The 25,227-nt window shown below is 45.1% G+C and overlaps 1 protein-coding gene across 1 annotated transcript; it reads right to left on the bottom strand.

Moving 5' to 3' along the window:
* Positions 1 to 464: 464 nt before the first annotated feature.
* On the bottom strand, positions 465 to 24,986 carry LOC114112680 (neuroblastoma breakpoint family member 4-like). Its single transcript, XM_060396919.1, is given in 15 exon segments — positions 465 to 1,305; positions 5,132 to 5,331; positions 7,524 to 7,751; positions 11,587 to 11,753; positions 12,550 to 12,601; positions 13,592 to 13,767; positions 14,409 to 14,460; positions 15,411 to 15,625; positions 16,504 to 16,555; positions 17,764 to 17,978; positions 20,370 to 20,421; positions 21,474 to 21,688; positions 22,751 to 22,865; positions 24,808 to 24,844; positions 24,846 to 24,986. Coding segments are annotated over 14 exon segments (1,908 nt in total). The 3' UTR covers positions 465 to 1,305; positions 5,132 to 5,140.
* Between the last annotated feature and the right edge of the window lie 241 nt (positions 24,987 to 25,227).

A 25,227-nucleotide genomic window follows, 5' to 3' on the forward strand; every position in this document is an offset into this window, starting at 1 on the left:
TTAATAATGGCTTGTGGATGGGGGAGGGGTGGGAAGGAGATTCAAGAAGGAGGGGACATATTTATTCTTATCTTTGATTCCCATTGTTGTATGGCAGAAACTAACATTACATTGTAAAGCAGTTAGCCTCCAAATAAACATAAATGCAAGAAAATAGTGGATCATAACACTGAATTTTAAAAAAGCACGAGTCCACAGTGAAACAAAAATATTTTTAATAATATGTTAGGGGTAGGGATTGTCTTTTCTACAGTACAAAGCTGGCAATACCACAGATATGATAACTGACACACATCAGGGATCAATAAAGGATGGTAAAATTTTACAGAAAGAGCATCATAGAATATGATATTCAGAGACTATCAGAATACCAGTCATCAAATTACTCATTACAGACACGAAAATCTGTCTTTTCAATGAACAGATCTTATAAGCCTCCACACAACAGTGTTCAATGCGTAAAGTGGACACTCTTAGCCTCCAAACAGGATGCCCTAGGAAGCACACAGCATGTACTAGATGGTGTTCTTGGCAAAAAGGGTTCACCTGAATTTAATCATGAGGAAATGATCAGACAACTGCAAAATGTAGACCTTGGAGTAGACAACTGACCTCTCCTCTGCAAAGAAGTCAATGTCACGACCATCAACGACAACTACAAAAAGGTGAGGAGATGCTTGAGGTTCCAAAGGACTATAGAAATAAAGTAACACAATCTTTTTAGTCCTTTGGAACCTAAAACATCTCTTCTCCTTTTTGTTGTCTTTTTGGTGCAAACATCGACTGTTTGAAGAAAGACAGGCCAGTTGTCTGGTTCAAAGGTTTAAATTCTGCAGTTATCTGATATCTACCTCAATATTAAACAAAGGATAAACTTTTTCATCAAGAGCAATCCATAATAACTGCTGTCTGCTTTGAACACAGTCCATCTGGTGGCAAAGAATGACCAGGTTGATATGTTGTCTTCTTCCAATTGTTCCCATGCTGGTTTGTGGAGGATGAATATTTAGAGGAGCAAGAGTTAAGTTCTTTCCAACCTCTGTGTCCATCGAAGCATTGATTACCTTACTGAGGATTACATTCAGAGGCTGATGACTGGGATTACTCCCATCAGTTCTGTCCCTTGAGGTGTGCAGAGTGGTTGTTGGTTGGGATGTTCATTCTCAGGAAAGGATCCCTCCAGTGTTGCTGAGGTTTAAATTGAGTTTCTATTGTAGATTTTTTTCATCAAATGGAAAAAGTAATTTTATAGTGTGGTTTCTCAAACTGACAATATCTTTTCTTAGTTCCTAACGTAATTGGTATCTGTGAAATACAGAGAGAGAGAGAGAGAAGAAACGTGAGTATTTGTTAGGTCTTGCTGAGCCTGGAGGGATGGCCACATGGTGACTGGGGCCAGGGGCAGACAGAGCTCCTGTTGACAGGATGAGCTGAAGGGAGAGCCACAGGCTGGTTGGAGAGAAAAGTGAGATCCATGAGTTAGAAGGAATACCTCCCTAAATTTTCATCCAGCCTGTGGTGCAGCATCTAAGGACCCCTGTCCTCAGCCCACCTTGCTTGGTGATATCTCAGCTCAAAGCTGCTTCTGAGCCTTAACTGGATCCCCACCACTCAATCCTCAACAGTCATTTCACTCCTGAATCCCCTTCATCTATATGCTTTCCCACATGTTCAGGGATGGACGTGCTGAGCATCCCTCATACACAATTAGAAACAGACTGCTATGGGAGCAGAGGATCCTCAACTGAGAAAGCACCTTCTTCTACCTCTTCATCCCTGCCTTCTGAGGAGGAGAAGCAGGCTACCGGAGAGTCCTGGATTGTGAGCACCGATAGGGACCTCAAAAGGAATCCAAGTACAGTTCCATAATTTACAGAGAAGGAGCTATGTTTTCAAGGATCTAAGGACTATCCAAAACCACATGACTTGTTACTGACAACCCAGGCCACGGGCCCTTCCTATACATTTGCGGGAAGGGAGAGAAGAGGAAATGTCCAATCTGGAGGAGTCAACAGTTAATAGAGGCTGTTTGGTCATCCTGCTGGACAGGAATAAGGCTTTCCAGGGAAATCCTGCTCCAAAGAGACTGAGGAATGAATGGAAAGGGGGGAAACTCAAAATAAAATTAGCAAAAAGAGAGCAGGGTGGGTAACTGTGTCTCAAGCCATTCGCATCCCATGGACACCAAAATGCTATGAAGGTGATTTCATTTCATGCTGAATCTACCTTAAGGCATTTCTAGGAATATCCTTGACATCTACACAAATAAAACTCTGAAGTGATAGAGCATTCAGTTTAGTTATACTAAATTCTCATCACCTTTTCCTCAAACTTTTCTCAAAGAGAGTGTCTCTCCTAGTATTTTATGCGAGTGTATAGACAAACATCTACTCTGCTTTCTTGCCTAGGCCAAAGCCTTTGACTGTGTGGATCACAACCAACTATGGAAAATACTTAAAGAGATGGGAATACCAGACCACCTTCCCTGCCTCCTGAGAAACCTGTATGCAGGTCAAGAAACATCATTAGAACTGGACATGGAACACAGATGGGTTCCACCTTGAGAAAGGAGTATGTCAAGGCTTTATATTTTCACCTTGATTATTTAACTTTTATCCAGAGTACATCATGCGAAGTGCTGGGCTGGATGAAGCACAGCTGGAATTAAGATTGCCAAGAGATATAGCAATAACCTGAGATATGCAGATGATACCACCCTTATAGCAGAAAGCATAGAGAAACGAAAGAGCGTCTTGATGAAAGTGAGAGAAGAGTGAAAAGGGTGGCCTAAAACTATGCATTCAAAAAAAGGAAGGGGGGGATATCATGAAGATCAAAATCACTGCAGATGATGACTGTGGCCATGAAATGAAAAGACGCTTACTCCTTGGAAGAAAAGTTATGATAAATTGAGCCAGCAAATTAAAAGGCAGAGACGTTCCTTTGCCAACAAAGGTCCATCTTGTCAAAGTTATGGTTTTTCCAGTTGTCATGTACGGATGTGAGGCTTAGACCAGAAAGAAAACTTAGTGCCAAAGAATTGGTGCTTTTGGACTGTGGTGTTGGAGAGGACTCTTGAGTCCCTTGGGCTGCAAGGAGATCCAACCAGTCCATGCTAAAGGAAATCAGTCCTGAATATTCATTGGAAGGACTGATGCTGAAGTTGAAACTCCAATACTTTGGCCACCTGATGTGAAGAACTGACTACTTAGAAAAGACCTGATGTTGGGAAAAATTGAAGGCAGGAGGAGAAGAGGACATCAGAAGATGAGATGGTTGGATGGCATCACCAACTCAATGGACATGAGAGTGAGCAAGCTCTGGGAGTTGGTGATGAACAGAGAAGCCTGGTGTGCTGCAGTCCATGGTGTTGCAAAGATTTGGACACAACTGAGCAACTTAACTAAACTGATAGAAAGGTATGTAAAAGGATAAATATAGCAGGATAAGGCCTACTGTTCATTATGGGGTTTTTGCATAAAGAATATATTCAATGAAAACTAATTTGTTGAACCTGCTGTTCTGAGCCAGTTAGTATTCTGTGAAACATATTTAGTGAATAGCCAACTGCAAGTTGCATTTTAACAGTAGAAAAGGTCATACTAAATTTTATTCTTATGGCAAGGGGAGGGTCAATTTTATACTTTGGGGTCTATGTAAATTTTTTTTCAGTCTTCTACTATAAAAATTGTGGGAAATTGTAATCCAAACAGAGAGATTATATATCTAATTTGATATATCCTCATCTCCTCTTTTCTCTATTATCTTCTCCAGGCTGTGCGAATAATTCTGTTGAGAGAAGAATGCAAATTCCCTCAATTGTTGATATTCAGCTTTTTTTGGAAACAGCCACTCATAGGCCACGGCCATATTGGTTACATACATCCTATCAGATCCACCGTGCTTCTAATCCTTGATGCATAGTAGCAGAGCTTTGAAAGATACTGATATCCAAACCTCATCCCCAGAACTTTGAAATCAGAATTTCAGTGGATTGGGTTAAGGCATTCATGTTAGCTCAAAACTCAATCCGTTTTCATTTTACAATAGCATGATTTAGAGCTACTCACTAGACCTACACTATTTCACACCACTCTTTTTATTTTCTCCTTCTAGTCCAACGTGGACGTCTCTCCACTGGCTCTAAAGATTTTTTGGTCTTTCTCTGTTACTCGCATATAAATAATTGGCCTTCTCAATTGGACTGTCTGAAGCAATGATTATCTTGTATTCTTGTGTAGCTCGCTGGGTCTTCATAAATGTGGCTCAAAGTTAATTCAGTATAATATTGTTCTATATTCGTGGCCAGATTTCAACTCTATTCATTTTTCTGGGTTTTGAATAATATGGAGAAGGAATAATGTGAATAAAACTGGAGAGGTCTGAATGCCTGTCCATGTCATGCTCTATGTATTTTGAAAACCTGGCTTCTGTCTCTCCTTTTCCCCAATGTCCTTGTAGGGAGCCATTTACTGCCCTCCACCTAATGCCAGCTCCAGTGAGTTCCTGGAAGCCCCTGCACATTAGCAAAGTTCTGCCTATCAGAGGCTGAGGGGAATCATGACTCAGGCCAGTCCAGCACTCCCACCCGTGACCCAGGTTCTTATTTTATTTTAGGAATCAAGGCTTTTTCCTTCAGTTCTGGTATTTCTTATTCAGTGGAAAAGCTGAGGGTTAAGGGCTGTCCTAGGTTCATTTCTCCAGAAGCCAACTCACATGCGAGTGATTCCTTAAGACATGATCCTGGAAGAAAGAGGCAGTGGACTTGGAGGCAGGGGCAGGGAAAGTAAGGTGAAGAAACCAAGAATGTGTGTCATTTAAGGCCAGTGCTTTCAGAGGCTTAAATGCTGCTATTCTGATGAGGAGGACCATGGATCTGGGCTTCCTTGTGGCTAATAGCAAAGGTCAGAGGGAATATGAGGATGGTAGCAGTGGGGAACAGTAGAGGTCAGAGGGGAAACAGGAGACTGAGATGGAAGGGCCCTGCAGGGTGGCAGCCCCCATGGAAAAGAGAGGAAAGACCACGCAGAAGTAGTGTCAGCTGTTGAGTGAACAAATGAGGAAGAGAAAAGTCAGTGGGAGATTGAGCCATGACAGATCAAGAGCATAAGGAAGAAGTGCATGGGGTTACCTCCGTACCCTACGCTTGAAGGCCAGGGAATCTGCAGGCTAGGCTCCACTTGCCAAACAGCGGTTTTCTTCGGATGCCCTTCTGTCTCAGGACACTTAAGCCCTTAATCTTGTTGCAGACTGGATGCTCATGTATGCTTGCTGTGGAGCCCTCACCTTCCAGCTTGGGAGGGTTCTTCATGCTGATGGAAGCACCCAGCTCTGAAGATAAAACCACAGCCAACAGGATCCATTGTTATTCATGATTTACAAAGACTCACTCCTCCACCCAAGAAGGACATCAGGTACAGAAAATGCCCAGGAACAAGAAAGGCCATCTGAAAGCCCATGGGAAGGTGAAGACATGGAGATAGTTTTATATTTTCTTTTTTGCTGATTTTCCTTATACTACCCAGTATTGTTAAGTGTGCCACAGGGCAAACATGTTTCCAAATGCCATAAGTGAGCAAGAAAAATAAAATGGATGACAACTAAGAATTCCTAGGTAGAAAAGACAAAGGCAAGACACTCCCACAGGATGCAGTTTGTACTGTTGGGAGGGAAGAGAAGAAGCAAGGTCAAAGCTGAAGGAGAACCTCATGAGAGAAAAGAAGTGGGGAAGTCTAACTTGGAAAACTTGTAAATGTGCATCAATATACACTTCATATAGACGTAAACACACTACCTATGATATTACACATGAGTTAAATAAGGCATAGACAATATGATAAAAATGGAAGAAACATCACAAGTGAGTGTGTTTGTGATGGAATAAATGAATGAAGGATTTCAGCTATTGAATGGATCATTCTATTGGCTTCCTGATGAGTTGACTTTGGAAAAGAAAATAGAAAAATAAGAAGAATGAGAAAGAAACTCTGGTGACAGGAACTAGGAGACATGGGAGGGGGCGTGGGTGGGAGTCACACTGTGAAGTGGTGTAAAAGGAAAGGGCATTAAAACTACCATTTGCTGCAAAATCTGCTGTGAAGCCTGGATTCATGCTCAGGTCTCCATGGAAGGCGAGCAGGAAACACTGACTGAGCCAGTGGGGTTCAGTCCTGGCTGGGAATGTGGGAGGCCAAGCACAAGTAAAGGAGAGACAAGAGGGAAGAGAAGACAACAAACACCAGGAGACCCAGGGGCTCTTGTCAGGCTCTGCACCCCTGCCCGCCCTGAGCACTTTCCTTGAGACTCTCCATGCTGCCACAAGGGGGCTCCTTCTCATCTCAGCTCCGTCTGAGGACCTGGGTCTCTCCTCATTCCTCAGATGAGGCCACAGCCTGAGGCATGAGCGCCAGGTAGCGCCAGGCTCCATGGAGGGTAAGGATGAATATGTCCCAGATGAAATGGATGTGAGGGTCTGGAAGCTCTTTTAAGGAAATGTGAACTGAGGTGGACCAAGAGCAGAGGAAAACTAAGAGATGGACATGGAGATGAGTGGAGAGAATGAATTAAATGGAGTGTCGTAAAAGAGACTAATGGGTGCACTTCGAGAATGAGGGTAGCCCTTTATTTTAAAATGAGGGGAGAATGATGAAAAGAAACTGGATATATAAACAAACATGGAACTGAGTTGCAGGGCCAGTTTTTATACTGCTGTTGAATGTTGGTAATGCACTGTTGCTGAATTATTCTTGCTGAATCTGCCTGCAAGGCAGGACACCCGGGTTTGATTCCTGGGTCGGGAAGATCCCCTGGAGAAGGAAATGTCAACCCTCTCCAGTATTCTTGCCTGGAGAATACCATGGACAGAGGAGCCCTGCAGGCTACAGTCCTTGGAGTCACAAGAGTCAGACACGACTTAGTGACTAAACCACCACCAATACACTGTTCCTGAGAGCACCCAACAGGAGTAAACTGCCTTGATGACAGATGTTGAAAGGAGAGGAAACTATTGGCCAAGATACCTTTCTGAGAAAGCAAGGGAAGATGGGGTCTAGAGAAAGTGGAGACTATAAAGCTTATGCTACCGCAGAGGAAAGAACCATTGTGCAGTCGTTTTGTAAGTGTTAAAGCACCAGAAAGACACAATGCTGAGATATTATATATTCATAGTGGTTATCAAACAAAGTTTAGGGAATCAGATGCCCTGGACATTATATTGTTTAAGATTCCCAACCATATGCAAAGGAGATAGAATTTTTCAAGAGTTCAGATGAGGGACGACAGAGGCAAATACCTAGGAAGATAAATAACTTGGCTCAGTTAAACAAGCAGGAGTTTGCAGAACCAGGGCCTGAGGCTGAGCTGGTCCTAAGTCCCAGGCTCTTGATCACCTCACTCTGTTAGAGTGTCAGAAGTTTCAACTGGGCCGACAGCGGGCGTGGGAGAGGCCCTCTGCCTCCTCCACCCACAGCTTTGTGATGACCAGCACACGGACCAGAGGTTCCTAATCCTCTTTTCTATCTTACCTAGAAAGATTGGTCCTTGGTTTCCAGAATCAGAGGTGGAGGTTAAGTCCCAGATGGTGGAAGAAAGACCAAGCATGGCTTTGCTGTCACCACAGTCGAAACGCTGGTCCATGTGCCACTGCAGACAATCAGTCTCGGGGGTGCTTTTCTGAAGCTGTGCCTGTGAAGTTGGCACCTCAGACTCTGGGAAACTCACAGGTCCCCGGTGACAGTCTTCCCAGGTGTCACCTGAAAGGAAAAGAGGGTTCAGTAGGACCAATGGAAGCTTTTTCTTGATAAGCCCTCCCAGAACACCCATGTCTGCTGTCCTAGCCCATAAGTGAAACCACACAAGAACCCAGACAGCAAAGGCAGACATCAGTGTGAAGAAGATGTCATATTTATGGCTGTGGCTGGGGTGCTGAGGAGGCAGGGGCTAGGCTGCAATTTCTTGAAATGAGAAATCACCCACTTGAGTCTAGAGGGTTTAGGTGACACAAGGGGTCAAGCCTCTTTTTCTGTTATTAGCCTTAGTCTTGTAGCCTAGAGAGAAGGTTCTAGCCAAGCCTCTAGGCATGGGGGAGAAAGAGTTCTTGATATCCACCCACAGGAATAAAAGAGCAGGGAGAGACATTTGACCTGAAGGCTTCAGGTACCACTAGAAGTCGAGCTGAGAAGATACAGTACATTCCAGACCCTTTGAACTTGCTTGCTTGAAATTTTGTCTACCCTTCCACTCACCCGTCCATGGAAATATAGAATCAACTCTATTCCCACATGGGGCAGAGTGGGGATGGATGGTACTAGGAACTAGAAATAGTGGAGGAGAGGGCCGAGACCCTGCTGGAAACACCTTTGTGTCCCTTTAGAGAAATAATATACGTACACTCCTTCAACCCACTGGTGCCTGGACAGTGCTGCGAATGAAATCTGCTTCTATTTCTACTGTGAAATGAGTACATGTCCTCAGAACGTGGGCTAACCGAAGACGTGAAGTACCCTCACCGGTCCAGGTCAGGCTCATGTGAGGTCACAGCTGCCAGGGCCTGCTCTACACTGCCGTCTGGGCGGCTCTCCTCTCACCTCCTGCTTAGGCATCCGCACCCTCAACAAGGTCTGTTTCTGTAACTGTCTCTCATGTTCCTCTTATCTCTCAGTCTTCCAGAGAGCATCTGTGTCTGACTCTCATCAGACATTCATCCAACCTCCTTCTAACTGGTTTCTGTGATTCAGGCCTCTCCACACTCTCAAAGGTCACCTGTCTCATCACCCCCCCAATCCTGGTTCATCACATGCTCCTCAGTTGATGGAAATTCATCCTCCCCTCCCTGCTACACAAATCTAACTTCCTCACCCGCCTTTCCAGTGCTCCTGTCTTCTAGTCCCTCTTTCTTCTGCAGCATCACTTCCCACAACTCCCACTGCAAATCCTCCTAGGACTCAGGCTGGCCCCTTTCTGCCCCCAGGCCTGTACCAGGAGCCTCTGTGAGCTTTCAGGGCTTTTTCCAGAAGCTCTTCTCTCAGTCTGGTGTGCCCTTTGTATTTCTACTAGGCAAAGTTCATTAATCACTAATCATCATATTTTAGGACACTTAATCAGATTTAATGATAATTCATTTGGGCTGAAGGGTAAATTCTTGTACATTTGGTGTTTCAAAGGACTGTCAAAACTGCTCTTATTCTCTAATGTTATTTTGAACCAATGTCTAGGATTGTTTTTAATTATCATTGTATAATTTCATCATCTAATTTTATTGTCTTTTCTTGAGAATGAGTTTTAATAAAACTATGCTTTGAATATTCTTTGTATTGACAGAATATAAAATAACCAAAGGAAAAGGAAAGTGAAGTCGCTCAGTCATGTCTGACTCTTTGAGACCCCATTGACTGTAGCCTATCAGGCTCCTCTGTCCATGGGATTCTCCAGGCAAGAATACTGGAGTGGGTTGCCATTTCCTTCTCCAGGAGATCTTCCCAACTCAGGAATTGAACCCGGGTCTCCCGCATTGTAGGCAGATGCCTTACCATCTCAGCCACCAAACAAATCATTTTATCAAACATCAACAATACTGCCCAATATTGTTAATGTGGGGAAAAGCTTCCAATAGAAGACCAAGTTGTAATTTAAAAATCAAGTGTTTGTGTTGTTTCTGCAGCGTTTCTTCCTGTACAGAGAGGGTGGGGTAGAGCTGACTCCTTGTACCCACATGGCTGCATAAAAGCTATCCACAGTGTCCTCGGGTTATCATGAGAGTCAAGACACAGGATGGATCCCTGCATAGATTAGATATTCTGTTCTTTCACCTCAACCCATCTGTGGGGATTGGGCCTTTCCTGGCCCACTGTGAACAATGGACTCCCAGGCTGGGACCATATCACACAAATCTCAGACACATATGTGAGCCTCACTCATGCTCTTCATAGGAACCCACACCTGGCTGTCAGTGTTTCTGAGATAGAGCTGCACAGTTTTCTAATGGCTTCAGCACAGCCAAATTCACGGCCTACCTGGATCCGTCGTGACAGCAGGTGACCAGGGGGCAGGAGGTGGGGAGAGGCGTGGACTCTCACCCTGTCTGATTCTCCAGACAGAGCCCTGTGGAGCCGTGGCTCCACGTGGAGGGGCTGCAGGAGCCACTGGCTCTGCTGTCGGGACAGAGTGCACAGAGGGTTTGGGAGCTGGCAGATCTGAGTGAGGGACCACAGGGTTCTCTGCAGCCCTCTGGCAACTTCTGTTGAAGATTAAGAGAGTTGCAAATCATTTGGTTCAGGGCAAAGAGGAAATGGTGAGCAACATCCTCTCTTAGTCACTGATGGTCCAACTGCTGAGAGGAGAGGACGCAGCCTGAGCCAAGAAATCAGGCCCAGGAGAGGTCAGTGTCCCACGTGCCAGTGGCCAGGAATCTGGGGCAAGTAAAGAGACCTCGCTGAGCCTCAGTGCCCTCGGCTCCACCATGAGGCACCACAGCTACCTGCGAGGGTGCCTGGGAGGGCTGAAGGGGCTACAGTGCACTTGGAGCTCGCTTAGTAAGGAGCATGGCAGACAACAGGTGCACAGTAACTGTGTGCTCCCTTTCTGGTTTGTGAACTACTGTGATCCTGAGAAAGGCTGTGCTTCTCTGCTCCTCAGGGAAGAATGGGAAATAAGAAAGAAACTGCTTCCAATGTGAAAAGGCACCAACTGACTGATGGACAACATTTGTATGCCCAATATCATTTTAAAAGAAGTCAGATATAGTCTGATACATAATGGAGTTTCTCCTTGTTTATCAAGATGATCTTATGAGTCAAAGTCCTAAGAATAAAAATGCATCTCCTAAAGAAAAAGTAACAACAACAACAAAAAATAGCCCCAAAGGATTTCATATTAGGTTTTCATTTCCACACCCTATGAACTGCTACCCAAGGACACCTGGCTTATAAATTAGGTCAATACCCGTATCAGATACAGAGCTTATGGAGAGTTTCCATGAGATTATACCACTGAGATTGTGTAAAACATTGAAACTATAACCCACACATGGAAGACTCCTTATTGCTGCACAAAGGATGAAACACAAGGGTGTTTCTGGAGGATGGAACAACAGAGACAGATACTTGGCTTCATGGAAATTACAGGGCATAGGCAGATTTGATGTTCCAGATCTAGTATCTAAATGCTTCAGAGGGAAGTATGCAGCCCAGGGGTAAGATCCGGAGCTGGGGAACAATATAACGAGCATTACAAATATGGAACAGATCACAATCATGAATGCAAAGTCAGAGAGCTTGCTAGAAACTGTGCAAGAAATAAAATTAGCAGCAAAATTTCATGACTATAAGGATTCTAATCCTGATAAAAAGAGCTCTGTTCCACAAATTCCTGCAGGTGAGACAGTGGTAGCTGAGATTCTGCCCTTACCCCTTCACTTGCCCTCTCTGGTCTGACTTGATACGACAAGCCTGTGCTGATGAGATGAGTTCAGGTGACAGAGGGCAGCCTGGGGCAAGAAGAATGCAAAGGCTCGTGATGCCTTCAAAAAATTAAAACTGAGAACATAGTTCTAATCAACCTGAGCCTAAGAAACTGTCTGAGAGTACTCACCGTTTACATCTAGAGCCAAGCAAACTTCTCTTCTCTCTGTTGGGAAGGAGGCACTTCTGTAAGGATGACAGGAGCCTGCCAGATGATGGCCAACAGAAGCAGCCAGATAACATTCATCCAGTGAGTCTGGCTGGACTTCATTCTCTTCTACCACCAGCTGCTCCACACTGAGATTTGTTGGGTTGGAAGAGCATGTGGTTAAACAGGAGGGATTAGTCAACCTGGAGCCATAGCTGGTTTTATAGGAGGGTTAAGGGACAGGTTGCAAAACACAAATGGGGAGTCCCTTAGAGGGAGGTATAACAGTCTCCCACTACCCACAACTCCCATCAGGGGCCTGAAGGCGCTGGCAAAGGGAAAGGGAGAGAGAGTGAGGGAGAGTGAGCATGAGATGTTCTGAGCACAGAGAAGAAATGAGTTCAGGAGGAAGGAGATGAGCCACCCCTGGACACAGAGTCATGTCACACACGTCCTCAGAACATCAAGGGGACTTCAAATACAACATAAGTTTTGTTGAAATTTACATGCTGCATACAAATGAACACCAGCACTGGCAGCATCATAGACTCCCAGAAATCTTGCAATTGCAAGACCTATTTTCAAATATGCAATGTGGCATGACATTTTTCCTAGTTACTTTCCTTGCCGTGAAATATCTGCCAAGGTTGTAACCCAGAGAGACAGAGGCAGTTAAGCAATGCATGCTTGTTTTAATGAAAAGGAGAAAACAGAGGAGTACAAGAAATCCTGTGGCTAATCAGTAGCCCTGCTTCAACTGACTGCAAGTTACTATCATTGAGAGGGATTCATAAAGGGTGGAAACAGACAACCTTGTTACAGGGACAATATGTGGTTGTCTGAATGGAAGAAATAGGCATGTTCCGATAGCACTTTCTGACTCCCCTGCATGTGAGATGACCAGATGTCACCAGTGAAGTTAGACCCAGGTTTCTCCATAGTTACCTCGAAGAGATGATGTCTTGATCTTCCTCGTCCTCAAGATCAGCGAGATTTTCTATAGATAAATTCAGAGAAGTCAAGAAACACTTAGCAGATAACTGTGTAAATTAATAATCCAGTGTCCAATACTGCCACGGGGTCAACAATATCAACAGTGAGATGATAGACTATTTATGAGGATATTCCAGATGCCTCAAGTGGGATCTCTCAGACTGTTCTTGGTTTGCTTTCCTGAGCCATCAGGCAAGACCTCCCTGCCCTGGTACATCCTCACCACGGTCTTCTCTTCCAAGTCTGAGGAAAAAGTTAAAGATTCATCTTCCCCACAGAGTCTGGGGAATAGCCCAACTGCATTCTAGCAGAATGCTGTAATACTCAGGCTTTTCTCTTAATATGCTGACTGCTTTAGCAGAATGATGAATGGAATGAAGAAAACCGCTAGTTGTTACACGGAACCTGCAGTCATCTCGGGGTGGGAAAATGCCAGGGCTCTGCCTTGCTTCATGGAACATACAAGCAAGGTGATGGGAGGGCTCTTTGCATCCTGGGGTCCAGATGATTGGCTGGCTAAGACAAGCAATTCAGAGGAGACACACCCTGGGGATGACAGCAGTGACACCAGGGAAGCAACAAATAATTATGGCTGTGAGCACCTCTGCAAAGGCACAGAAATTCAAGGGACACTTTGGGTATGAAAATGGGAGCATAGTGGCCAGGAGGAGACACTGCATAGGAATCAGAGAAAAATACAGTCCTCTCCAGACACCTGCACGCATACAAGTGAGTCAGTGTGTCACACCAGCCGTGGGTCCATGATCTAACTTGGGGCCTGACCCATAGGCTTCACCTGAATGAAGAAGAGAACACAGCTCCTAGACCCACCTGATGTCTGTACTTAAAAGCCTACCACAGAGTCTGATTCAAATCATGTCTACAGAGCTTCCAACAGGGATGACAAATCTCTGCACCCCAGAGGCGAGGAGTACAGAGCATACAGAGTCTACGTGGGCATCCAGGTGGAGGTCTATCACAAGAAAATACTCACTGGTTACATCCCGGGCATAAGAGACATCCACGTCCTCAAGGGAGAAGATGGCATTGCTCCTGTAAGGCCAGAAGGAGTCTGACAGGCCAGGAAGAACCGAGTAAGTCAGATCCTGTTTATCCGGAGAGTCCCGTGGGACACCATTCTCTCTCATCTGTGGCAGCTGTCTGCTGAACCTGGTGGGGGAGGGAGGGCAAAAGACTAAGCCAAGGCTGATGAGAAACTGTACAGTCCTATCTGGTTTTGATGGAATGTTTGAGTGGTGAAGCGCAACAAGGGTCTGGTCCATTAGAGAGAGAAAACTCTGTTTAGTGCGGGAGACACAGCGAGGTTTTACAGGGCAGAAGAGAGAAAGAGCAGCAGGTGCTCAGTGCTCTGGCCAAATAACAGGCTGATGAACACACTGAATTCCCTCTGATGTTACAGCCACGCCTCACACACAGGGACACAGAACCCTGGCTTTCACACTTCCATTTGCATTGCACTGACATCTCTATGACACGCATGCCAGCACGCTAACACCAAACAGAAGCAGATAGGCATCTCACTCTGTAAACCCCACCTGATATAAGAATTGAGTGCAAAAAAATCACTCTTAGCTCACCTGGGTCAGCTGACTTGGGATTTAAACTCGACAAGTAAATAAGAAATGGGAAACAATAGAAGTACCACAGGGAAAGCAGAGAACAGTATGAAATAGGATAGTAGTGGTGGGCAAAACAGACGACACAATATATTCAGCCCGTTCAGTTTTTCCCTGGATCAGAGGTCTGCAGATGTCATCACTGCATAGGAGCCCACAGATATTCAAAATTACCTCGGGGCAACCACCTCTGGTCGTTTCATGTCATCGTGATCATTCTGGTTTTCTGCAAATAAATTAACAGAAGAGTTATATCAGGCAAATGCCTTTCGAAAACGCCCAATCCTGTGCCTGTCTTCACAATGTGGTAACAGACCATTAAGACAGAAATAATACAGGAGGCCCTAGAAAGAGCCTCATAAGAAGGCACTGGGCTTCCTTCTTGAGCCATTGCACAAATTACCTTCATATGATATGTCATTGGCAGAGTATCGTGGTCCAAAGTCTGTACAAACGGCTAAATACATCCTTTTCCCCTCAGTTCCTGGGGAACAACTTAGCTACAACCTCAGCCTGCTATAATACTCAGGCTTTTTTCATCTGAAATGTTATTTATTAATGGGATAAGTGATTACACGCTGAGATATAATGGGAGTGGAATCCACACACCATCATGTCAAATGAATCTCAAAGCTGCAAACAGTGGCCATTTATCAGGTTGGGAAGTTCCAGGGCCCTGCCTTACCTCAGAGAAATATCCCAAAGAATGAGAGTGTGGCTTACCTTCTGGCTTCAGAAGACTTCGAACAAGATGAGTCAAAGGAAAAGAGAGAGACTATGGGTTGGTAGAAGTGAACCAAAGTAGTGACATCTCCAAAGGTATAAACAAGACTGCCAACAGCCTTGGACAGGTGTAGGAACTCAGGGACATTACCCAGAAATGAAAATTAAAGCATTTCACCTGAGATAAGAGGTTCATTCAAAACTGTGAAGCCTGAGAGGTACCTCTTCTGCCACAACTGCTGAGGTACACGTACTTCCGCATGACCACCTTGGGTAGCGTGGTTTACCACAGGGACCACTATGACAGGAAACTTAGAAAAGTTCATTCATAGAATGTCTTATTTTAAACGCAGTTATACAGTCTGGTTCAAATCAGGCTTCAGTATGTAAGCCCAGGGTCTATCAAAGGGAATAATTCTCCCGGAGTAGACTAGCAGATACATTGAAGACTACCTGGGAGACCAGTTGGAATTTCATCCTCTTCAGCGTGAGAGCAGCCACAGGCTTCATCCACGGCAGATGCCACATTCTCTTCATCAAATGCAAATTTTCCATCACTGTAAGGTTGGTTGCAGGCAGAACCTTCCTGGAGAGTTGAAGGTACTGAAACACATTCATCCTGGGATTGCTGGAACACCACCTTCTTTTCATCATCCTGCAAGTTCACGCTGTGCCAGATGGAGAAGTAATGACAGAAGGTTAAGAGGATTTGACCCCACGCTATCTGGCTGGTTTTGATGACAGGCATTGGGAGTGGTCACAAAAGGCAAAAGGGCAGCCCCCTTAAGGAGGGAAGGAACTCCTCCTGATGTGGAGTGGAGGGTGGCTGCCATGGGGTGGGAGAGAAACAGCAGGATCTCTGGGCAATGGGCATACAACCGGTAGTTGAAAGAGGAGATGGAATTCTCCCTGCATGCTAACGTCCTGACCCTCAGCACACACAGAGGACTGGGACAGTGGCTCAAACTTTCCTGCACACATTGTGTTGATCTGGATATCTGTGTCCAAGTGAACACAGCTTTTAACAAGTTAGAGATTTGTTTTAATTTGGACTCTAATCCATTCAATTAAAATATTTATTAACACAAATACACCTTCAAAATCCGTTTTTCAGAGTTGGAGAAAAAGGAGTTATAGACTAGATATTCTGCCTTCAAGAACTATTTTTTCAATATTTTGGTTTAATATGAATAACATTCTAATTTCTTCCTTCATAATCCAATATTTACGAACATGCTGATGCCAAACCAGTGTAACAGCCAAAGCATCTCACCCTACTTTAACCACTCAGGAGAAAACACGTGAGTACGGGAACTCCCACCTTTAGTGATTTCACCTGGGTCAACTCACTGTACATTCCTAAACTGAAGCATTAAGAAATTGAAATACACAAACTAGAGAAACCTAAGTAGACCACCCTGTGAAAGAGATGATTGCAGTTGATGAACAGATGAGAGAGTCACACAGAGGACTTTCTATTTGTCTCTGGATCTGGGGTCTCCTGCTGTCACCACTGGCATTCACAGCCCACAGATCTTCTAATTACCTGGGAAATGGGAGCTCTTGTCCACTCATTGGCTTGTGATAATTTTCATTGTCTGGTAGGAAATTCAGAGAGAGCAGGTCATAGTAAGCAAGTCACACCTCAGACATATCTACTCAGTAAACCCTTTTACAACAAGGACGTTAATATTCTCATTGTAAGAACATAATTCTTTAGCCCAGATATTCTAGGATACTTAAGTCTTATGAGAATTAGACTGGACTGAGTCCAGACCCATCGAGGAAATTTGCTGCTTGATCTGGTATCTCTCTCAACATCCTTTGTTCTGAGTCTGTATAAGCACTTAAAAATGTATTTTCAGCAGAGATGCTAGAAAATGAACTGAGTTATTTTCTAGATTATTTCTATAGTACTGCTTAGTCCCATCAGATTATGTGGTTGTTGATGGTTTAGAGGAATTTATACTTGAGACTAGAGTGACGGGGAAATTGTGAAAGCGTTAGCTGCTCAGTAGTGTCCTTCTCTTTGTGACCGCGTGGACTCAGCCCACCCGGCTCCTCTGTCCATGGAATTCTCCACACAAGAATACTAGAGTGGGTGCCATTCTCTTCTCCAGAGGATCTTCATGAGGCAGGGATTGAACCTGGGTCTCCTGCATTGCAGGCAGATGCTTTCCCATCTGAGCCAGCAGGTAAGCCCAGTGAATTGTATTAACCCTCAAATCAAAAAGAATCTTTGGTGCTACACAGAAACCATGGCATGTGAAGCTGGAGGAACTGCCAGAGCCCAGCCTTGCTTCATGGAAACATCCAAGCAAGGCAATGGTACAGTTGTCTCTCTCTTGGTGTCAGATAACATCTTAGCTAAGACCTGCCAACATCGAGAAAAGGGAGACTGGGGCTGAGAGCAGTAAAACAAAACCTGGAAACCACCTCTCCTTAGAAAGAAGCAAGTCTGTCATCATTTCTGGAGAGGCCAGGAGCATTTACAAAAATTAGATCATTGCAGGGAACAACACACTGGCTCCAAGCTAGTTCTGACAGACACCTCCTGGGGATTTCCAGCTGAGGTAGCTGAGAGTTGTCGCAAGTGATGTGGGTCAAATGCCTGACACTGGGGTCAGGATGACAGAGACTAGCCCAGAGCAAAAAAAAGAATGCAAGCTCCCTGACCCACCTGATGTCTGAGTTCCATAATAGAACTTTTTCCTGCTTTCAACTGAGATGTGTCTATGCAACCTGTCCTCAGAAATGACCTTCTTTGGTCTACAGAGCTTGTGAGGAGAAATGATATGGGGGCTACCTGAGACATTGGTTGGAATTTCCTCTTCTTTAGCATGAGAGCAACCACAGGCTCCATCCTGACCAAGGTCTACTTCCAGATCATTAAATTTAAATTTGTCATTACTGTAAGGCTGGTGGCTGTCAGAACTTGCTTGGAGAATTGAAGGCATCAGACCACATTCATCCTTGGAGTCTTCAGGCACTTCCCTCTTTTCAACCTCCTGCAGCTCCATGCTGTGTCAGATGGGAAAGGAATGACAGAAAATTAAATGAAGAAGATCTGACCCCAGCCATTCTGGCTGGTTTTGACAGGAGGCATGGGGAGTGGTCACAGAGAGCAAAAGAACAGGCCCCTTAAAGAGAGAAGGAACTGTCCTCTCTTCTATGATGTGGGTGTGTCTGTCTGGAGATGGGAGAGGGGGACAAGTAGGTACCCTACATACCAGCCACAAACCTCTGATGAGGAAGGACACTCCACCATCCCAGGATGGTCCTTTCAGGAGCAGGAAGCACAAATGAACTTCCACACCAGGTGCTTCCCCCGAGTCCTAAGCCATGTTGAATTTAAGATGAAGTAGCCAAGTGAATCAGGGCTTCCCTGGTGGCTCAGTGGTAAAGAATCTGCCTGCCAATGCAGAGATGTGACATCGAACCCTGGGCCAGGAAGATCCCTTGAGAAAGAAATGGCAACCCCCATCCAGTATTCTCGATGGGAAAATGCAATGGACAGAGGAGCCTGGCATGCTCCAGTCCATGGGGTCACAAAGATTCAGAAGCAACTGAGCACTGAGCATGCACAGTGAAGTGAATACAGATATTAAAGCTTTATAGACTCTCTGAGATGTTACCTTCTCTTTAGGAATTGAAAGGCCTCCAAGGCCTCTTTCACTTACTATTGTCACAGACTATAAATTTTTTATTTGACAGTTGCCCTGGGTTTAATTTTTCTAGTTGCTTCTTTACTAATTCCATTGCTAGTTACCTTCCTTCCAAAGATCTAAAACAACTGTGTACAAATAGATATTTATCTCACTTGGACTTCCTTTAGAAGAGAACAGATGCTCTCTGTGTGTATATGAAATCCTAAGGGTGCTGCATTCGCCTTGGGTCATACATACAAGTAACACAGAGACAACAGACAACCAAATACAGGGACATTTCCATGTGGGTTGAGTGTATAAATTATGCCATCGGCAGTTGTGCTTATATTTACTTCTGGCATGTGACTCTTGAGTTACTTATTGTTCTTTTGTGACCCTGTCCATATTTTCCCTACACATTACCAGCTCCTGATAGACAGACTGAAAACCACAATCACAGAAAACTACCCAATCTAATCACATGGTCCACAGCCTTGTCTCACTCAATGAAACTATGAGCCATGCGATGTAGGGTCATGGTGGAGAGTTCTGACAAAATGTGGGCCACTGGGGAAGGGAATGGTAAACCACTTCAGTATTCTTGCCTTGAGAAACCCATGAACAGTAGGAAAGGCAAAAAGATAAGACACTGAAAGATGAACTATCTGAAAAATATCTACTTATGCTTTATTGACTATGCCAAACTCTTTGACTGTGTGCATCACCACAAACATTTGAAAGAGATGGGAATAGCAGACCACCTGACCTGCTTCTTGTGAAATCTGTGTGCAGGTCAGGAAGTAATAGTTAGAACTGGACATGGAACGGACTGTTTCTAAATAAGAAAAGGAGTATGTCAAGGCTGTATATTGTCACCCTGCTTCTTTAACTTACATGCATAGTACATCATGAGAAACGCTAGGCTGGATGAAGCACAAGCTGGAATCAAGATTGCCAGGAGACATATCAATAACCTCACATTTGCATATGACACCACCCTAATGGCAGAAAATGAAGAAGAACTGAAGTGCTTCTTGATGAAAGTGAAAGAGAAGAGTGAAAAAGGTGGCTAAAGGTCAACATTCAGAAAACCAACACCATGGCATCTGGTCCCATCACTTCATGGCAAATAGATCAGGAGACAGTGGAACCAGTGGCAGACTTATTTTGGGGGGCTCTAAAATCACTGTAGATGGTGACTGCAGCCATGAAATTAAAAGATACTTACTCCTTGGAAGAAAAGTTATGACCAAACTAGACAGCATATTGAAAAGCGGAGACATTGCTTTGCCAACAAAGTTCCTTGTAGTCAAGGCTATGGTTTTTCCAGTCTGGATGTGAGAGTTGGACTATAAAGAGAGCTGAGCACTGAAGAATTGATGCTTTTGAACTGTGGTGTTGGAGAAGACTCTTGAGAGTCCCTTGGTCTGCAAGGAGATCCAATCAATCCATCCCAAAGGAAATCTGTCCTGAATAGTCATTGGAAGGACTGATGTTGAAGCTGAAACTCCAATACTTTGGCCACCTGACGCGAAGAGCTGACTCATTTGAAAAGACCCTGACGGTGTGAAAGACTGAAGGAGGGAGGAGAAAGAGACGACGGAGGATGAGATGGTTGGATGGCATCACGGACTCAATGGACATGTGTTTGAGTAAACTCTGGGAGTTGGTGATGGACAGGGAGGCCTGGCGTGCTGCAGTCCATGGGGTCACAAAGAGTCGGACATGACTGAGTGATTGAACTGAACTGATAGTTAATTGTTACCTGGGGGTTAGTTTTTCTTGTGCTTGTTCATCGTCTTCATCTTCATGAATTTCTGCAAACAAAATCAGAAATGTCCAGTCAGCTTCTAGTCACTTCACCCACTACAAACACAGGGACTCATATGGTCACAGAGTCATAAATATCTATGTATGAGTTAGTACTGTATGGAAGTTTTAATGCATTGTCTTTAAACAACTGCCCAAGCATGGATTTCTGATCCAGCAGGCAGTCTGTTTCTGAACTGGTAGACCATCCTCAGGCCACCTTCTGCTTGACATTGGGCAAACATTTAAATGTTGTCTTTTCTTCTTTATATCACCTCACATTGTCCACCTTCCATCTCCACTTCCACAAATGTATCATCCATCCTGCCACAAATTCTGCCACAGACACAGCCTCTATAAGCCTTCTCAGGTGTCACAAGATGCCCTCCTTTCTTTAAGGAGAACAACCACGGCCCACATGCCTCCATCTGGGAACATTCTGGCTCTTCAAGGTGGCTTTTGCATGTTATCTGGGGAAGTCTCTCTTTGGAAAGTGAGTGCTCCAGTTTAAACCATTTTCCCAATGCCAAGTTCAACTCTGTCAAGTACCTTGTCCAACACCATAAAGTGAAGGGCTTTCTTTTTTCTGTAGTGTATTTGTAAATTTTCCAAAATTTCATCACTCTAGCTACCATCAACAGATTATTTCATCCATTTTACAGATGAGAACAGTTATTAACATAAGGAGAAGCAACCATTCTCACATAGTGTCATCACAGCACTCAGCCTGGAACCTGGGAACTTCCAAGCCTCGTGTAGGGCTCTATTCACTCTAACAAGCTGCCTCCTGTCCCCTCCTCCTCTCTGTGCCTTAATGCTGGCTGGATGTTGCCTCCTGCCCCGATGGCCATGGTCCATCAGGGAGGAAGCCAACCGTTGGGATCCGATGACCTCCACCCTGTGCATTTCTCCTCTGTCCTCTTAGACAATCCTGCTCCTACATAGCCCCAAATAGGACACGAAACAGGAAAGCTGATAAATATTCTTAGTAGAGGTGTTCATCTTATCAAGTGGGGACCTAGGAGACGATCAGTGCTATGAGGGTCTGTGGCCCCCTCACCTGGGCTGAGCTTGCAGGCAATGCGCTCTGCCAGTCGGTATCCCTCAGACAGTCTCTCTCGGAAGCCCTGCCCCTGGTGGCTGCCCTGGTCATTGTGGGTGAGGAGGTCCTTGAGGTGCTGCTTGAGCAGGACAGAGTCATCTTTCCCATCCTGCAGTGTCTGCCGTAACTGGGTCAGCTCTCTTGCCTGACTTCGAATTAGGGTGTCACACGTCCTAGGTGGAACAGAAGATGCAGTTGTAATAGGCAAAGAGTTAAATGAAAGACGGTTAGGGATTTCCGTGAGAACATCCCCAAGGAGACCTCGAAACAGAATTCTGGCACATATCTGATGACTGGCTCAGTCACTCAGTTGTGTCTGACTCTTGCGACCCCATGGACTATAGTGCACCAGTCTCCTCTGCCCACTGGGTTATCCTGGCAAGAATACTGGAGTGGGGTGCTATTTCCTACTCTGTATCTGATGACTGGCCTATGTCAAAGAGAAAGAAGGCAAACAAAGGTTTCCTCTGTATCAGAAAGTACTCCTGTAAGATTTCGTGACACTTCATTCATCTTATGCTTCTGTAAAGATAACCTAATGTCGACCCTGGTGGCTCAGTTGGTAAAGAATCTGACTGACAGTTCAGGAAACACAAGAGATGCAGGTTTGATCCATGAGTCCGGAACATTCCCTGGAGCAGGAAATGGCAACCCATTCCAGTATTCTTGGCTGAAAACTTCATGGACAGAGGAGCCTGGAGGGCTAAGTCCATGGGGTCATAAGGAGTCAGACACGACTGAGGACACATGCTTGTGTCAATGTCTCCCTGAATCTGCACTATGAGGACGTCTCTTCGGTTCCTCACTTGGCCATGCCCATTTTCATTAAAAAACACACAAAGCATTTTCTGTATTTTTAATGCGGCAACACAAATTACTGTTCAGTGAATGACACACAGCCAGATATAGAGTGTGGACAAGTACCGCTGGTGTGAATTGGAAAGAACGTAAGAATGACAGGGTCAAGAAAGGATTCCAGGATGTCGTCAGTCAGGAGGAAGTTGTGGTTTAAAGGCAAATAAGGTATTGATGGCACATTGTGAATGAGCCAAGTGCCACTGGTTCACTTGAATGCAGTGAATTTCATGATGAGATTCAAGCCAGTAGTTTATTTAAAAGCAAAGTAAATTACTTCCTGAATAACACCTGGAATCCATAATTCACCAACTGGTGTTCTCCACCTATTTGATAATATTGTGCCCTGTGCTCGCTGTGATCATCCCTGCCCTCCTTACCTCAGCCTTTCATCAAGCGTTTGCTTCTCTGCCGGCTTCTCTGCTGGCCTCCGCACCTCAAACAGCAGCTTCTCCCCCAGCACGGATTCAACGATGTCCTTACATGCTTCACACTCTGAGGAAAGAGAGACAGGGCCTCAGGGATAGCTGGCCTTGCTGCTGTGCTCACTGCCTTCAAGAAGGAGGACGGGCCACCTCAGTGGTGGATGTAACTCCTTCTTCAGTCTCAATGGAGTGGTTTCCACATCAGATTTTCAGCATCTGGACCGAGGTTACTCCCCATTGTAGAGGTGAGGAAAGAGAAGCTCCTAGGCACAGACAGGATGAACTGCCATGGGACAAAGTCAGAATTCACATCCCCTGAGACTGACCCTGAATCCTGGGCCACTGAACCAGGACCTGCAGCCTCTTAGGTGAGACACTGAGCAGGGCCTGGGGTGGCGATTCCTGTGTGGTCGGGAAGGCCCCCAGGACTGCAGGACTGCTGGTTCCCTCCTGCCGGGATTTCAGTAACGAACAAGTGTCTCAAGGTATAAAACTTGCCAGGACACACTTTTGTGAAATAGAATACATGAAACCATACGGACCTGAAGGAGATATGCCAAACACTGAGAAAGTCTGTGTTATTAGGCACAGTAGAACTAGGAACTAAGTGTATTTACACCAAGCCGGGCACTATGGTCAGGGCTTTGTCAGATTTACTCAGCATTCACTACAACTCAAACAATAGTTACTATTACAGCACCACACAGACACAGGAGGAAACAGAGACACAGGAAGGTTCCCAACAGGGATGTGAGCCCAGGAAGCCTGGCCCGGAGTCCACGTCCTTGTACTGTGCTGAGGTGACCTCCACACCAGGGTCCTGGTGAGACATTTCTTCTTCACCAGCCTCACAATTTCATTCCTAGAATTTTGTTACTATCATAAGGAGCAGTGTAACTAATACTTAGCTTGCCCTTCCCCCAAAGCTCATCATTTCACTTTCTTAAATAGGAGGCTTGACCTCTTCCTTGTCCGTCATTTTTCATTGACTCCCTCATTGCTTCGCTGAAAATGACTGTAGGAAAGTGAAACAGACACAAGTTGTCAAGATTCCTCTTGTCCCCTTGTTGTGCGTGTACCCTGGTCTTGACTTCTTTCCTTACTCCAGGCCCCTCTTACTGAACAGGCAAAAATGATTCCAATCACCAGGCTGACTGTGGGTGCAAAGGGCTCCTCACACTCTGCCTGAGTTTTTACTGGGGTTGGTGATCTCCCCCCACTTACCATCAATCTCATGTTGGTCACCCATCTTGTAGCACAGACTCAGGTTTCCCCAGACTCCTGGTCAACCTGTATCACCAAAGTTTCACCAGGTAGAGTGGGGAGAGGGGGGAAAGTGCAGATTGTCTGATTTCACCAGAAACACCTTCAATCTTGCCACAGAGTCACATAGATTTCCTAGACTCAGGAAGGAGAACCTGCACACTCAGAAAACTCAGCTTCCTTCTCACCAGGGAGCCTCTGTCTTGATGGCATCACAGAAACCATGGTTTCAATGAGAAGCAGACTCATCCTTAACCTCCTTTAAATCATATCCCCTCCTTCTCACAGTGTCTAACCACATGTTACCCCAGTGTAACTAGCACAGGGCTTTGCCAATGGAACCTCAGAGAACCTTGAACTGAAGTAGTTCATTAGTCCCAGACATTCAGCCAGGAGTCATGCAGGATCAGATATAGAACAGAAAAGATTCCAGTCAACACAGCTTAGTTTGCTCCTGAGAGACACAGGCACTCCTGTGCCTGCACCAGGAATCACTGTCTGGAATTTTAACTCTAATCTCACCCTGCACATCACTGCAAACTTGGAAAAGGCCACACTCCTTGTGCCTCAGTTTTTCCAGCCCCAGGACACTGAAGGCAAAAGAGCCACTACTACCTTTCCTGGACTGTGGTCAGGATGGAATTCAAAATGTCCAAGGGAAAAGGAGACCAATCCTGGAGACTTGCAGTTTCTTAGAGGGAAGACAGTGATCGTTCATTGCTTTGGTGACCATGACCTCGAAGACTTACTGTATTTCTGTAGCTGGTTGGCCAGGGAGTAAGCAGTAAGCTTGGGATATGAGGAATTTCTCTGTGAGGTCTCTGAAGTCCTGCTTGTACTTTGCCAGCTGCAACCGAAGCTCCTGGTTGATTTCCGTGAGGGTACGTTCTGCCCTCAGATCCGATAAAGACGGAAGACATACTGCCATGGTGACATGTGGTAGAAGGGGTAGAAGCCAGAGGTGGGGAGGAGATACCCAATATATGGGGGATTAAAGACAACCAAAATCACATTGGTTTAATGGGCACTGAGGGATGACAAAAACTGGAATTCCTGACTTACTGTTGGGAGCAACTAGAGGGTTCTCAACCACAAAAAGAAGTTGAAGTTGCCAGAGCTCAGAACCAAAGGTGCTGTGTGAGGCTCAGACTCAGAGAGAAGTGAAGGAG

The sequence above is a fragment of the Ovis aries genome, chromosome 1 (genome assembly GCF_016772045.2).
Source record: "Ovis aries strain OAR_USU_Benz2616 breed Rambouillet chromosome 1, ARS-UI_Ramb_v3.0, whole genome shotgun sequence".
Lineage (NCBI taxonomy): Eukaryota > Metazoa > Chordata > Mammalia > Artiodactyla > Bovidae > Ovis > Ovis aries.